The sequence below is a fragment of the Mastacembelus armatus genome, chromosome 13 (assembly GCF_900324485.2).
Source record: "Mastacembelus armatus chromosome 13, fMasArm1.2, whole genome shotgun sequence".
Classification (NCBI taxonomy): domain Eukaryota; kingdom Metazoa; phylum Chordata; class Actinopteri; order Synbranchiformes; family Mastacembelidae; genus Mastacembelus; species Mastacembelus armatus.
In genome coordinates this window covers 14,719,420-14,735,432 of record NC_046645.1, presented here as the reverse complement: position 1 = coordinate 14,735,432, position 16,013 = coordinate 14,719,420, and the positions used below count along the sequence as shown (strand labels likewise).

Below are 16,013 nucleotides of genomic sequence, written 5' to 3'. Positions count from 1 at the left end.
AAATAAAGACAACTATATGAGAAATACTCAGTAGTTGTGGCTAAGGAGGAACAGCATTTTAACAGACTTCTAGTTTTCATGTTTTTTTTTTTTCTAGAAGTCCAGTTGCCATGACTCAACATCAACTTCACCTGGATGACCAACGCTCCACAGACAGCATCACTGACTTTAGACCCTGTTTTAATGTCAGTTTATTGACAGCAAATTGAGGTTAGTAGATGTGACAGTCATAATGGGTTACAAATATCATTATTTGGAGTGATTTGGGTTATTGAACATATTCTAATAGATTTAAAAACTACCACATATCAGTTTTGTCAGGGATAGAAACCTGTTTCCATTACTTCCATTAGGGTCTCTTTGGGTGAAAGGCAGGGGTACACCCTGGACAGGTCACCAGTCCATCACAGGGCCACATAGAGACAAACAACCTCACACACTCACATTCACTCCTATGGGCAATTTAGAGTCACCAATCAACCTGAAATACATGTTTTTGGACTGTGGGAGGAAACCAGAGTATCCTGAGTAAAGACACGCAAGCACAAGGAGAACATACAAACTCCACAAAGAAAGGCCTCTGGTGGGTTTCAAACCAGAAAACTTCTTGCTGTGAGGCAACAGTGCTATCCACTAATCCGCCATGCTGTCAGGCTAATATTAATAAATAATAAAATAATAATAAAAAATGTCAAGGTGTACACAATGTGTTAGTTAGTAGCTACTATCCAGCAGTGATTGCAGTCTCAGTCTTATGGGTAAGAAAGAATTATTTTAATATTTATAATAAGATAATAAGAATAAGAATAAAAATAAAAATAATAAAATATGATCATTACTATAGTAACAGTAAATATAATGCAATATAGAGGATAACATAATATACAATAAGCTTGAAAATAAAGGGTGTGGAGAAATATGAGCAACACACATTTCTAGCTTGTCTCAGTCGAGGTAGATGTAATAAATATATTCCAAAAACACCAAACAGATCATAAGAAAACAAAATGTGAGTCTATTAGTGGTCATATGAATGTGAATTAGTGAAAACAGCGTGTCCGCAGTGAGACTTCCTGTTACAGTAGAGTACAGTGCGAGGTGCGCGTTGCATTGTGGGGACAGCCGTGGAGCGCAGACAGCAGCAGGGAGCACAAAGGGATGAAAACTGCATCTCGACAACTTTAGGCTGCAGCTGGTGGTCATGGCGCTTCATGTGAGCGCTATTTAAGCTGGGGGTTTTGGCGGCTGGCAGGCTAACAAGTGCCTGAGCAGCGCAGGGAATGTGAACGAGTGGAGTGGAGCGACTATTGCTGCTTTTTGTCAGCTGAGCTGCTTGCATCCCAAGGCCCGGCCGATATCAGAGGCCTCATCCCAGAAGGTAAACTCCTTTCGTGCTCTCTGTCTGGTAAGGCTAACCTGCGGAGGACGTATGTGTTCACCCTCTTGTTGTCTAAGCGTCGATAAGGGCAGTGGAACCGCCTTATATCGCAGTGCTGTGTGGGCAGGCGATAGCTCGGCCGCTAGCGGTGGTTAGCTAACTTAATGAGCAGCAGTTACCCGCGGCCAGTGTTTCTTTCAAAATAAACCAGTTTGGCCATGAAGGCGTGTCTGATATATTGTCATGGGTGTATGGAGCTATTTACCAAAAATTGAAGTGTGAATTACAGAACAAATATAATACATTAACAATACGTTACCGAACAATACGGTTTAGCGTTAGTTGGTAGATGACAAATTAACGTTAACACATTGTTAGCTAAATGTTTTAGTAACCTTATTTCACAAATTGTTGGCAACAACTAAAACTTGATGTTTAAAATCGGTAAAAAGATTTTTAATTTTGATGTAGATATACTAAAATGAGCACAGGTCTACGCGTTAAAAATAAAAAAGCTAAAAAACAAAACAAAAAAAAAAAAAAAAACAAACGCTGCATTTTCTCTTGTCTTTTATTTTGACAGTTGGGGTCGGATGTGCTTTTCAGCTCTTGGCTGACTTCACATATCAGCCTGACGATGTTGGCTAAACTCAGAGTTGTTGGAAACATGTTTGTTCCAGCAACTTGTTCAGTCGAGATTTAGGGACACTCGACCCCGCAGTCTTGTCATGCATGTAGCCTTTTGTTTGTTTTTCTGCATCCTCTTAGACGGATCGTCTGCCCCCCTTGTACAACCTACGGTGGCCGACAAGGGCAAACGCGTCGCAACGCAAATACAGAAACGCTGCAACAGCGAAAACACATGCAAGAGAGAAACGCTGCAACAGCCAAAACATGTCTCCCAATGTTCTATGACACTTTAAATTGACTAGAACATTTTTAGCACATATTAGCGCATAGGAGACCAATCATCAGAGGATGCTCATTCTGTTGCAATTGAAAACTTATTATAGCTGTGTCTCATTACACAGCCTCCGCATGAGACGCGTCTTATATCATTACATGTGTCTCTCTGTGTCACTCGCACGATTTCCGGGATATTGTATCTAATTTGCGGGCATGAGGGAACAACTATGAATATGTGGAGACTGCCGAAACTTCCCAGAAAGGTGGGATGTCTGTACCTTTTTTTATATCGCCTCTCTAAAAGTTAACCAAAGTTTGCTCATAGTATCCCTCACTTCGGGGTCCCCCTAGAGGCCTGGCGCACTTCCGTGCCATGAATATGCAGCGTTTCTCTCTTGCGTGTGTTTTTGGTTGTTGAAGCGTTTCAGTATTTGCAGCATTCGTCTCTTGCGGCGCGTTTGCCCTTGTCGGCCACCGTACAGGCCCAGTGCCTGTCCTCACCTACAATAAATAATCAAATCTGCTATATCACCAACATAAACATTTCTTTGGGCAACATTAACAGTGTTCTACCGTTGCTGCTAACACTTATTTACTTACACACCAATTAATCAGTTGTTCTGTCCATGTTTAAAATGAGGACGCAATGTCTCCAAGTGGTCTATTTTTTGGCACTTTAAAGAAAACAGAAGCCACACAGGAAAAAAAAAAAACACTGTAATGATTGTCAGGCTATCCATGCTATGGCTGTGGCTTTACAAGTGAGTCAAGTAGGGGATAAATTTATTTAGTTATGTATATTTCAGACACCACATTAAGATTTAGGATTATGTGCAATTTAAGCATAAAGCAGACAAAGGATTAAACAAATTATAAGACAATTAATAGGAAAGCCAAATCATATTGATCTTACTTTTTCAAAAAGTGTGACGTTTTTGTAGAACCCTGTCTTTAAAGTTTTTATGTCACAGGTCAAACTTGTATTCAGAACCATTTGACAATATTTGATTTGTATGCAGGAATAAAATAACATTCCTCTTTGGCAGAAACATCTTCATAGAGATCATATTACTAAATAATTCTCCTTCAGGAGACATTATAGGCATGTGAAAAATATAAAACTCTTTTCTTTTAGCCTGGTTTGCTGGTTCATGCTAGACACTCTCCTGTTGCGCCACTGCAGTCCATGGCTATAATTCACTTTGTCTTTACTGGGCCAGCATAGCCCAAGAGTATTTTCCTTCAGTTTGTGTGTGTCTGAGGGGGAGTGCACTCTCCCTGCAAGAGCCCCTTGACTTGGGCTTTTGTTTTATGGAAAATCTCATGCCTCAGAGAATCCACATGTCTTGCAGACAGCTGCTGAGCAGCATCCTGTAGTGCACTGGCCTCCACTTGGGTCTGGCTTGCATTGCTGTGCATCTGCTTTGATTGTTGTTACATAACTTGGCATTTTTTCCTCCATGCCCCCCAACCCCCGCCACCATGGAACTGCTGTTTTGCAGTGATATTTGACTTTTTTCTTTTCTTTTCTTTTCTTTTTTTTTTTTTTGCAAACAGTATGTGTAAAGTATTTATCACAGAAGAATAACTAAGCTTATTATTAAAACTGATAACTTTTTTTCCTTTTCCTACTAGTAATAGTATTTATCAGGAGTCCTGATAAATAGTTTGTATTGTTTAACTTCTGCAAACTAAAGTTTTGTTTTTGTTTGGTTTTTTTTTCTGTCTCCCTGCAGGACGCATTTCCTGTGCAGAGTCAGTTGACTCCAATATGGGTCTCAAAACCTTCACACACAGCTCAACCTCCCACAGTCAGGAGATGTTGGAGAAGCTAAACGCTTTACGCAATGAAGGTCACTTTTGTGATGTCACCATCCGGGTCCAAGACAAGCTTTTCCTGGCCCACAAAGTGGTCCTGGCCTGCTGCAGTGAATTCTTCCGCTCCAAACTAGTGGGCCGGCCAGAGGATGAGGACAAGTTTGTGTTGGACCTTCATCATGTCACTGTTAGTGGCTTTGCTCCTTTGTTGGAATATGCCTACACATCTACCCTCTCTATAAGCACAGAGAATATCATTGATGTTCTGGCAGCTGCAAGTTACATGCAGATGTTTGCTGTGGCAAGCACGTGTTCAGAGTTCATGAAATCAAGTATTCTGTGGAGCCCAGGTAGCAACAACAACAACAACAACATGACGCCAGATAAACCACATGAATCAGCACAAGAGAGCGCCTCATCAAACTGTGCTCTAACACCACTGGATGGCAGTGTGTCACCCGTGTCATCGGACTGCAGCGTGATGGAGAGAAATGTTCCTATATGCCGTGAATCGAGACGGAAACGCAAGAGTTTTGTAACAATGGCATCACCTGAGAGTCCACTCAAATGCACTACACAGATGGTCAATACCTCCCCTCAGATCCCCAACCCCTCCCCTTCTTTCTCAGACAGCACAGCCCAACCAGTGGAGTCTTCCCTTGCCTTTCCATGGACCTTCCCATTTGGTATTGATCGTAGGTTCCACTCAGACAAATCAAAACTCCCAGAGAGCCCGCGTTGTTTAGAGCAGGGTGCTGCAGGAACCTCAGAGGTGGTGGTCAGCCGAAGGCTCAGTGACTATCTGACATGTGAAAGCTCCAAAGTTGTGTCTTCACCAGTGGCAGCAGAAGAGGAAGATGTGAGAGTGAAGGTGGAGAGACTCAGTGATGAAGAAGTTCAGGAGGCATCCTCCCAACCAGTCAGTGCTTCCCAGAGCTCAATGAGTGACCAGCAGACAGTGCCAGGAAGTGAACAGGTGCAGGAGGAGCTTCTCATTAGTCCACAGTCCTCCTCTATAGGTGAGTCTTCTCCTTACTTAATGGGTCCATAGGATTTAGAATTAGTTTTTCATGTCTAACGTGGTGGTATGGTTTAAACACCTCACTGTAAGTCAGGAGTTACATAGATATATTCAACGACAAAGTAAAATTATTGTTAGTGTTAAATGTATCTGTAACTGTGTTTCTTGACCTTGTTTAGTGTTGTATTGTAAACATACAGTTGAACCAGCCTTGCACTAGCCTGAAAGTGGAACATTTTATTGGCCCAACATACCATAAAAAAGGAAAGAAGGAAACACTTGTCATCTTAATTGGTATCCAGCAGCATCACCCCTTAAATATGTGCTTTAACCCTCACAGATCCACAGTATATTAGTCTAAGCTGACATGCTCTAGGCTTTATTCAGCAGAAATTTAGCAGACAGCTACCGTCCTGAGTCTTTTTTTTTTTTTTTTTTTTCTCTTCCATTTTTTCAGGGTCAATGGATGAGGGAGTGTCTGAGGGCTTACCATCCATGCAGAGCACCTCTAATGCTGGAGGACATGCAGAAGATGATGAAAGGTATCATGATTTGGTCCAGCTTGTAGCAAGACAAGTCATAAGCAGCAAAGAATCTGTAGACACGGACCTCATAACTGAGTGTCTGGGCCACACCTGTTTAAGTAATTAATTTACATGTCATGTTGATATGGCAAAGATATGGTTCATTATAAAATTAAAAATTTTATGTGACAAGCAAATGTATGAATGTCAAAGATTAAACAACTGAATATGATATATAGAATGTCTCATTGTTAAACAGATTCTTTTGTGTGTCCAAAAATTCCCAGTAAATTGACATAACTAGTGCTTGGCCTTTTTTTTTTCTTTTTTTTTTTTCCCAAAATTAACAAGAAATGATGTGTATTATGTATGTTATGAAAATGTTATTTATCAAAGTGGGTGTAATTTAAGTATTAAGTAAGTAAGTTCCTTGCAAGCAAAGGCCAATATGAGGTTGCTTTGATTTTATGTCTTTGTGTTTCAGGTTGGAAGGTATTCAATATCCATACCACCTCTATATCAGCCCCTCAGCCCGGCCTGGCACCAATGGCCCTGACAGGCCCTTTCAGTGTCCAACCTGCGGAGTCAGATTCACACGTATTCAAAATCTGAAGCAGCACATGCTCATACACTCCGGTATGTCAAATCAAAACTTAAGATAACTTGCTTATTAATTTTGGGAAGCTTTGGAATGCAACACATGTGCACTGATTCACTGTCAGTGTATTTAAGCATTTGTAGTAATCAACAGCAACAGGATCACACAGGCATTATGCAAATTCTGAAAGTAACCGGGTGTTAAAGTGTTTGGAAGTGTTACTCCACTGGTTTGGCATTGTACCCCTGAAGCATTGTTGGCTGCATAATGACTTGTTAAAAAATGCAGCACATCTAGAAATTGTCTTTCTTATTCTTTTTTCTTCCATGCATTCTTCTTTCCTTCTTTGCCGACAGTTAGGGCAGAGATATGTATTTTGTCTTTCAAAAGGTAGCCTGAAAAAGCTGAAACCCTGGGTAGGTAGCTTGTGGGAGACAGTGTCTTTTTAAAATGATCACTTTTAAATAATATTTAAACGCTAAAAGATCAAATAAAGATTAGTTTTCTTTACTTTCCTTAGGCATTAAACCTTTCCAGTGTGACCGCTGTGGGAAAAAGTTCACACGGGCCTACTCCCTAAAGATGCATCGGCTGAAGCACGAAGGTAAACGCTGTTTCCGGTGCCAGATTTGTAGCGCCACATTCACGTCCTTCGGTGAATATAAGCACCACATGAGGGTCTCCCGACACATAATCCGCAAGCCGCGGATTTACGAGTGCAAAACATGCGGCGCCATGTTCACCAACTCTGGCAATTTAATTGTACACCTGAGGAGTCTGAACCATGAGGCATCCGAACTAGCAAACTACTTCCAGAGCAGGTGAGGAGTCCGGGGGCGCTGACACCCATCATTTACTCAGATCTCACCTGGATCAGAAAATAACTTCAGTTTCTAATACCTGAGGTTCATTTGATCATTTTTCCTTTTATGATTTTGGTTGCGTATAATTGATTTTAAGATTGAAATTGATTTGAATGCTCAGATCAAGTGCACCTGATGTATTTGAGTATATTTTGGGGGGAGTTTAATTAATGGTTAGACACTTTGGGAAATATGCTTAGCAGTTTTTGAGATCAGTAGATTGGTACTACTCTAGTGTATGTATGATAAATATTTAGCAGTGCCCAGCAGTTAAATTGGCATTACATCAATTAGGGAACCAGCTCTGTCCAAAGGAAACAAAATCTTCCTACAAATGAACAGTTTCCACTACTGAACAAACATGTCATTTGTTTGATATGTGCAAAAAGTGTAAAGACTGTAATTCACCACGTTATTGGTTATGTGAGTTGGTGTTTTTACACTACATTTTTTGGATTAAACAAGACGTAATAACAAGATATAACATGTTAGTGAGCTTCAGAAGTGTTGTTAGGTGGGTTTTATTATCATTGAACAGAGCCAGTTAAAGGAGTATTGTCATTTCCATACATGTAAAGGACATGCAGGAAAATGAAAATGTCATTTTTCATGGGTCCCAGTGCAGTGTAGAACAGACATAAAGATAAGTGTAAAATTCTAGATGGATCCTCACAGCTTCTCTGATCTGAACATCCAGGAACTTTGTGCTATGGTAACTGCCTTCAAGGGTGATCATGGGAAGTCAGGATTTAACGAGCTGTAGCTTCATATTCTCAGAGGATTATTGACTCTGGTTTGCTTCTTTGAGGTCACGTAACACGTTAGTTGTTGCTGCTTTGAGGGCTACCCTTACCCTGGATCTAGACACCGTACCTCATCAGCAAAGTCCAAACCTGCGTCAGCAATGGTTTCTGGTTAACTTTTATGTCAATGGTTTTAGTGACTGTGACATGATTAATACACTCACTGATGTAAGCTAAGTATCACAGTCTGTGTGGTGTTCCATATTAATGCAATCTTCATAGGAATCTGCTTCTCTTAACATAATACACTCAATGCTTTCCAAACAGTCCTGTGGCTGAGGTGACATCCTCTGGCAAAAGTTGTGTGTAAACAAGTTCCACTATATTTTCTCCTTTTGCTGAAAATTTGCCACACTGGTGGAATTTCAGCAAAACAGTTTTTTCAATGATTGCCAGCAATAATGAAAAGTTTGTCGTGTGTGTTCTTTGATTATCAGATCTCAGTGCCCGTCAAGTTAGTGATTGGGGCCGGTACACTGCTACAATAAAAACAGCAATCGACTCTCTTGGCCGATAGTCTGGCTGGCACTTTTGGAAACAGTATTCTTGCACCATTTCTTGTTGATATAAGTAGACAGTTTACCAGCATGACTTGTACCAGGCAGTGATGATGCCTGCTTGTCATGCCATGGACAGGCTAACTGTCCAGTGGCCATGTTCACAATGTTGCTGTGTAGTCACATTTCAATGAAAACAAACATTCCATATGAAGTCCCCCTTATTGTCCTAAGACCATACATTTGTGAGCATGATTGATGGGAGAGCAGCAGTAATCAAAGTGGGTGAACAAGCGTACAAAATTAATTGTGTTTATGTTTTCTGAACATACCAACCAAAACTAAAGCCCATTTCTAAAAGCACATCAGATATGTTCTGTGTTGTTTAAAATGACTCACTTTATAGTCGTACTCTTTGTTCATGGGAGGAAAAGTTGCATCTTGAAAACCAAGTGTGATTAAATGTTTGATCATACAATCCCCATAAAACATGACTTCAACCACCATCATAGCCACTATGGCAAATACAATTGTTTCCATTTAGTATTTGTTTTTAGAATGGATTTTTCTTAACCAAATTGAGTGGGTTGTTTATATTGATAGCCCAGCTCACAAAGCCTCGTGAAACTCAGAACACAGTGTCTTTATTACATCAAAGTGTGTTTTTATGTTCCAGACTTTTCCACTTTAAAAACCCACGCAAGTTGTCAGGACTGAAATGGGCCATTGACTCCTCAATAGTTTTATAGTAGAAGGTCTATGCTTAAGATCATAACATTGTGGAAAATTCTCTAGCAGTCCAGTGAGGCTCTTAACTCCCACCATGAGTGCTTCACAGAAATTGATATGTTAATGACAGTTTTTTTCTAAGTTCCTGATTTCCATACTACTCTGTGCCAAAGGGGCTGGTTACACTCAGCTGTAACTTTTTATTCTGGATACTGAGCTGTTAATTCCCACTGTTTAAGAGTCTGTATATGTTAGTCTACAGTATGTGCAACCATGATCACACTGTACTCTCACTTTAAAATGGCATTGGAATTCAAATGCACTTCTTTGGGTATTATCACAGCCACATTTTGATTTTCTTAGTCTAACACACATAATGCCCTTTATGATCACTAATTCCTATGTATCAGATTAACCTTTATTTGTCCCTCACTGGGGAAATTCCAAATATTACAGCAGCAAATAGAAATAGAGGAGATAGCAACAGTACTGTTAAAAATAACAGTTGGGTATTTACAAAGGTTTTTGCAATAAGAATAAAATTAAAAAAAACAATGGACATATTGTACTCAGTCTTTGGTCAGCTAGGCATGTGGGGAGTTGTCTACTGCAAGCTGTGTCAGTTGAACAGGAAGGAAGGACCTGCGGTACCGTTCCGTCACACACTTTGGGTGAAGCAGTCTGTGACTGACAGAGCTGCCCAGTGTTGTCAGAGTCTCATGCAGAGAGTGGGAGTCATTCTCCAGCATGAATGTTAGCTTGGCTTGGCTAACATCCTCCTGTCTCCCACCACCTGCACTGGGTTTTGAGATGCCCCAGTATAGAGCTCAGGAGTGTCCATGCAAATGACCTCAGGCTTCCTATATCCTGTTTTAGTTTTTCAGTGAGGGATTATTTGAAGCATATGTATTGACGTTGATTTTCTGGTTTGCCTGCCTAAAATATGAGGAAAATCCAGTCTGACAGACTGTATAATGGGCTTTAGGTTTTCAATTCGGTTTTTGTTGGTATATTAATGAAGCTGTGTTTAAACTGCTTGAATTTTTTATACAATTAATTAATTAATAAACTAGTTGCAAACTAATTTGGTTAATTGATAAATCAACAAATCATTAAGTCTTTATCATTGGCCTGTTTTAATGGATGTCAGATTTAATGGTACATTATTGTTACATAATTAGCAACATTTGTTTTGAAATTCATTTATCAATCCCTCGGATATCCAGATAGACCACATTTTGAGGTAAAGTCTCTTTTGTTTTGTGATTTAGGGAAAAAAAGATAAATGTGCAAACCTATTTCCAACTCCGTACTAAAATCTGAAAAATGTACTTCCTGGCAAAAACCCTTTCCAAATTGCTACTTTTTTTCCTCAGGAGAACCAGGCCATTTGCACATTGTTCTTATCCTGAGGAAATTTATGACATTGTGAAAAATGGCTAATATGACTACTTTCAGTTCAACTCTCATTTTTTTTGTCACATAGGAGAATAGTTAAATTCAGCATATTCTCTCCGTCCTTGCAGTGATTTCCTCGTGCCCGACTACCTGAGCCAGGTACAGGAGGAGGAGGAGGCGCTGGGAGTCCAGTATGAGCTGGAGGAGTCCCAGCATCACCCTGTCTACCTGGGCAGCACCGCCACCTCCACCAACACTGCCGCCTCGTCCTCCTCCTCAGTCCAGATGCCTGTCATCTCCCAGGTGTCCTCCTCTACCCAGAATTGCGAGAGTTCTTCTGGCTTCCTTTCACCCGAGCCCCTCGATCCCCCAGAAGCCCCAGGCTCCCTCAAGATGGATGCTGATGAGACAGCAGCCATGACAGAGGAGACCAAGATGGACAACAATGTAGGAGAAAGTTCCCCAGAGGTGTTTGAAGAAGAGCAGCAGCAACATCATGCCCAGGCCAAGGAGTTGGCTTCGATTACCATAGAATGATTCAAAGTCTTCTGCTTGCCCATAATGTCATTTTATGCAGTCATGTCATATGGGAATATCTGTTGGAATGCCTTGCTGGCTAAAAGAGAAGACTTGGACATATACACATGTTGAAACTTTAACATGTGAAGCCATCAAGAGGCTGTTTATTAAAATTACCTGAAGACTACAGTTGCCTTGATGTTTTCCACACACAACGGAGATGCACTGAAGTGAGTTTTACACCAAATCAAATCCAACAAAGCAAATCATTTCCTTTTTCTTTGCAATGCTAGCATTATTTCCTAGACTTGACTGAAGCTATTTTCTTGTTGGTGGTGTATTTTAGCAGCACATATCCAAACCTGAATTTAAGACTAGTGTTGTCACCCAGATAAGTGAACAGATTTTTTTAAAGTAATTTTTAGGAAGGTTGAATTTTTCCCATATGACGTGAATGCATCACTAGCTTAAGTCATTTCTGTCTTAGCCGATTTGAGGTCTGTTTTCCAAGCATTGCCCTATTTTTGGAAAGTGCCTGAGAGCTCCCATTCTAACAGTAACATGTAGAGGAAGAAGAGGTTTTGACTTTGCCAACAGTGACAGTTCAAGACTTGCAAATTGAGCTAAAGAAAAAGATTTCTTGTGTTTCATTTGTAGTGATAATGCTAGTTTGTATGGGCAGAGACTGTGTTATTCCTTGAGTGCCGTCGCTATAGGCAAACTGTTAAATGTCAATATTATATATATTGAAATAGCTTGTACTGTAGTTTCAACTTTTTGAATGCTGTGTATGTTGGGTGTTGTGAAATATGATACGTCAGGTGTGAGTATGTGCTTTTGTTTTTATCAGTATAAACACAGTACATTTCTTTTTTTTTTTTAAATGTTAAAACTTGAAATTATATAGTCACAGCATATTAAGACCTTGGTGCAGTATATCATTTTTCAGACCTGTTACAAGTAATTTTTGTTAGATAAAACCTGAACCCAAGGACATTAAGAAAACTCATATTAGCGCTGATGCATCTTATTTTAAAATCCAAATGAATAAATGACAAAATATGAAATTTAGGTGTAACACAAATTTCAAGGTTTTCTCACTGCATTGTTGTTCTCTGAAATGGGTTCAAAGATATGTAAGGTAGCTTTTCATCCTAGCTGAGGTTAGGTCTGCTTGTCAAATGGCAGTTTTTTCATTTTAAACACAGTTTGTGTTATCATTTTTATATTTATGTATAATTTTTCATGGCTTTTAAATTATAGTTGTCCTAAATAATCAACAGCTAATGCTCATGTGCTAAAATAATGCATGGCCATTGAAGTGATTTTTCACCTACAGTCACTTCATTAAATATTCATATCCCTGGTTTTTAAAGGGTGTATTTGACTGCATCTCAGTACAAAAACCAACTTGGGGAACAGTTCAGGTTTCAGCATAACAATGACCTGAAGCAAACAGCCTAGACTACACTGGAGTAGCTTCAGGACAAGTCTCTGACTGTTCTTAAGTGGTCCACCCAAAGCCAAAACTTAAACCCCATTAAACAACTGTGGAGATACCTGACGATGGCAGTACAGACACTGTTTCTACAGAGCTTGAGATGATGTGCCAGGACAGATGGGATACACTGCCCAAATCCAGGTGTAGAAAACCTGTAGAGACTGACTCAAGACTTGAAGCTTGGGTCAGTCAGTCAGTCTGAACACATTTGTAAATGAGAGGTTTGAGTTTATGATTTTTAATACATATGCACAAATATCAACAACACAAAAGGGGTGTGAATGCTTTTGAGAAGTGACTGGAGGTACACCATGATTGTCTTTTTTTTGTTTTTTTTTGTTTTGTTTTTTTTGGTTATTTGTTTTTTGTGGGTGATAAACCCAGAATTTTGGACTAACCATCAAAATTCTTTGTATTATTTTCGTAAATTGTCACAAAGGGAAAAGTTACATTATAAAAATTTCCCTGACTAAAATTTAAAAAATATATATACTGTACAGCGGCCACCAGGGAAGCAGGAATTGGTGCAGTCAGACTATAATGGCTTTCTGTAATGGACAGTTTTCAGATAATATAGCTTTAGAAGCAATAGGAGTGTGCTAATGTGTGATTTCAAATACTGTAAGATGAGTCATTATAAATGAGAAATATGTTGCGTAAGGCAAGAGCTCAACAACAGTTTGGCAGTTTCGGTTTCAAATGTCAGTAACGTCTTATTCTGACTTTGGGTCAAACCTCCAACCCCTCTCACCTGTGTTGTGCCAATATGGTTGTTATTCTGTACTTTGTTGTGCCTGTACTTTGAAAAGGTAATGTTCCCCATTGTGATAATCCACGAATTGAATGCTACTGACTGTGACTGTTTTGTAAAACCTTCTGTTGCTCTCTGACAGTAGTACTAACAGCCCATATTTAGCAGGATGTAAAAGCTTCATGTACAGGGTTGATTGTAAATGATAAATCATATATATTGCTGTGATGAGTGCATCAATATTACAATGTCACTGAAATTCACTGAGAGGTCTCTAATAATAGAGTTACTCTGTGCCATTATAGCAGCCACTTTTTCAAAGTTGTGCCATTTGCCCTCTTTATCTGGGTACAAATCAAGTTTTTGCCTACAGGACCAAATGTTCTCTACTCATTGGGGATTTGCCATGGCAATCAATAATTGCTCATAATAAAAGAGATAATCATTCTAAGTGGTCCATAATCTTTAGCAAAAGGGGTCCTGTTGTTTTACCCCTTAAACACTGTATGATGTTGTGCATTTAAGAGTCTAGCCTTAGTAAATGGACCTATTAACTCTAGTTGCACAATGTCAGAATTTTAAACATTTTCTATTCTCCATTTGTATCTCATGCTTTTCATCTGTTTTGTTCAATGTCTGTATTCAAACAACTTTTTTATAATGAAATGCTGCTGTTTGTTGAAACGTAAAGTGCCCAAAATATTTTTGTGAATCAATTGTGTGCAATAAATGGACAGGTGTCGTTTTCAAAGTTTTAATTTTGTCTTTGGAATAGTGAAATATATATATACATATATATATATATATATATATATGTGAATAAAAAAGAATGTATCATTTTGTTTTATTCAAATGTGACTGAAGGTGAATCAAATAGACAAGGACCCCATTTGATCTGTGAAACAAGGAACAAGGCTTTGATATCAAATGACTGGTTCTATTCAGCTGTTTGTGTTCTGTAAAGTTGCATGTTCATATTGTTCTGTGAAGTGGAGAGCATGTCTTAAGTTGGCATTGCATTCTGTCCAGGCCTTATTTGTTGATTACTCTTCATCCAGCATAGCTTTGATCTGTTTTTCAGCATGCCCTCTTCTTTCGCTATGTTATCCCTTTATGTGCAATGTTTTAAAATATCTTGATTATATACAGGACATGCCTTTTCAATGTACACTTGTTGATGTTGTATACGCTTTCCAGTCCATATAGTTTATTTAAAAGTAAGAAAATATAAGACAAAAATGGTAGCTCTTCATAATGGCATATATATTTTTGGTGACTTTTGTATTATGGTTACTGTTTCATGGCATCTTTGGATATTCTTGTTAAATGTGAATAGAACTGCTTTGTGTGGGAGTGGGGGGGCCTTAGTAGCTTTCCTTTTGTGACTGTCTGCAATGTGTGTATATATTTGTAAATATACAGTATATACACTCATATCATGTTGCATATTCTTTATACTGTAGGCTACTTGATTACAACCTGCTTTGAGACAGATGTTGTATTTTGTGTCTTTGATACTGTATTTAAACTGTAGTTTGGAGAAACTGTACAAAAAGATCCCAGATGGTAATGCAACCTGCACAGTGCATAGGGAGAACTGGTGTTTGTGGTGTTGAGTGTTTTAACTGGATCATATTCCACAGTTGGCTGTTTAAACTGACAAGACCACTCTGTATTTTAGAGTTTATGGTTGTACTGAATCTTTGCTAGTGTTCCGGCTTTCCAGTCCTGTTGTTATTAAAAAAGTCATTTTTGTAAAAGTATCAAATGTAAATAAAAAGAATAACTCTACTTGTCTGGAGGTGTTTTTTTACTTTAATATATTTAGGTTTAAAGCAAGTCTGTACACTGTGAGAAATACAAAAATGAAATATTTCATATCCAGATCCATACACCCTTCCAGCCCCAGGCTTTTATTTTGAAGAACTTCATGTCCCTTGATTTTACCCTTACCTCTGCAGTTCTATTTGTAGTCACTGTCTCCCTGATTCTTTTCACCTGCACCTCATGCCCCCTGCCCAATTGCTGATGCCCAGCCACTTTTCCTTCAGTGCTGCATTGTCTCACACCAGACCTCAGAGCTTTGGAGCAGCTTTATCTTTTTGGCTCACTGTCAGTGATGCTGCCAACTGGTCAGCTGAAGGTCAATGATTTAGCTCCACTTACCTATCTTTCTGCAAGAACCTGTCCTTCTGTCATTGGTGCGCAGCCCTCTGGGCTATTGCTAATGGGTCTTATCCCATTCCTCATGCTAAGCACTGAAGAGAAAATCGTCTACACCCTCCTGGGGTGGGGCCCCTCTGTCCGAACTGAGTGACCTCATCATGTCCACGCTAACCCTGCGGTTTGAGTAGGATCTTGCCTTTCTTCAGCTATTGCACTAAGAGTGAGTATTCTGTCTGAAGTTTTTTAGTTTTTGTAAGATGGTTTTCGTGCGACAGTGGTGATGCCGGCGGCGAGTGTGGGTCTGGGTGCATCTTCGGGTATGTTCCGAATGAATCCCCGCTCCATGAGGCGCACGGGACAGAGCGCACCGGTTGTATCCTTTAACCTCAACGGCCGATGCTTCTTCAAGCTGTTGTCCTTGGAAGAGCTAATGTTAGCTTACAACAGCATTTGGAGTGTCTCTCCTGAGGAGTGCTGGCGGCTCGAGGAGCCATCTCCTCCCTCTGCTCCCTTTGGTGCCCCTGCCACCAAAAACCCTCCC

At 39.6% G+C, this 16,013-nt stretch overlaps 1 protein-coding gene across 2 annotated transcripts; it reads left to right on the top strand.

The window, feature by feature from the left end:
• The first annotated feature begins 1,113 nt into the window (after nucleotides 1-1,113).
• zbtb44 (zinc finger and BTB domain containing 44) lies at nucleotides 1,114-15,097 on the top strand. 2 transcript variants are annotated; one of them, XM_026328129.2, is made up of 6 exons: nucleotides 1,114-1,378; nucleotides 4,021-5,121; nucleotides 5,581-5,665; nucleotides 6,132-6,283; nucleotides 6,766-7,066; nucleotides 10,664-15,097. In XM_026328129.2, exons 2-6 carry the CDS (start codon nucleotides 4,056-4,058, stop codon nucleotides 11,070-11,072), a joined length of 2,013 nt encoding a protein of 670 aa, XP_026183914.1. In that variant the 5' UTR covers nucleotides 1,114-1,378; nucleotides 4,021-4,055; the 3' UTR covers nucleotides 11,073-15,097. The 2 variants fall into 2 exon arrangements, with proteins under 2 accessions (XP_026183914.1, XP_026183923.1); XM_026328138.2 differs by having other exon boundaries at nucleotides 6,766-6,849; nucleotides 10,664-10,835.
• The last annotated feature ends 916 nt before the right edge of the window (nucleotides 15,098-16,013 follow it).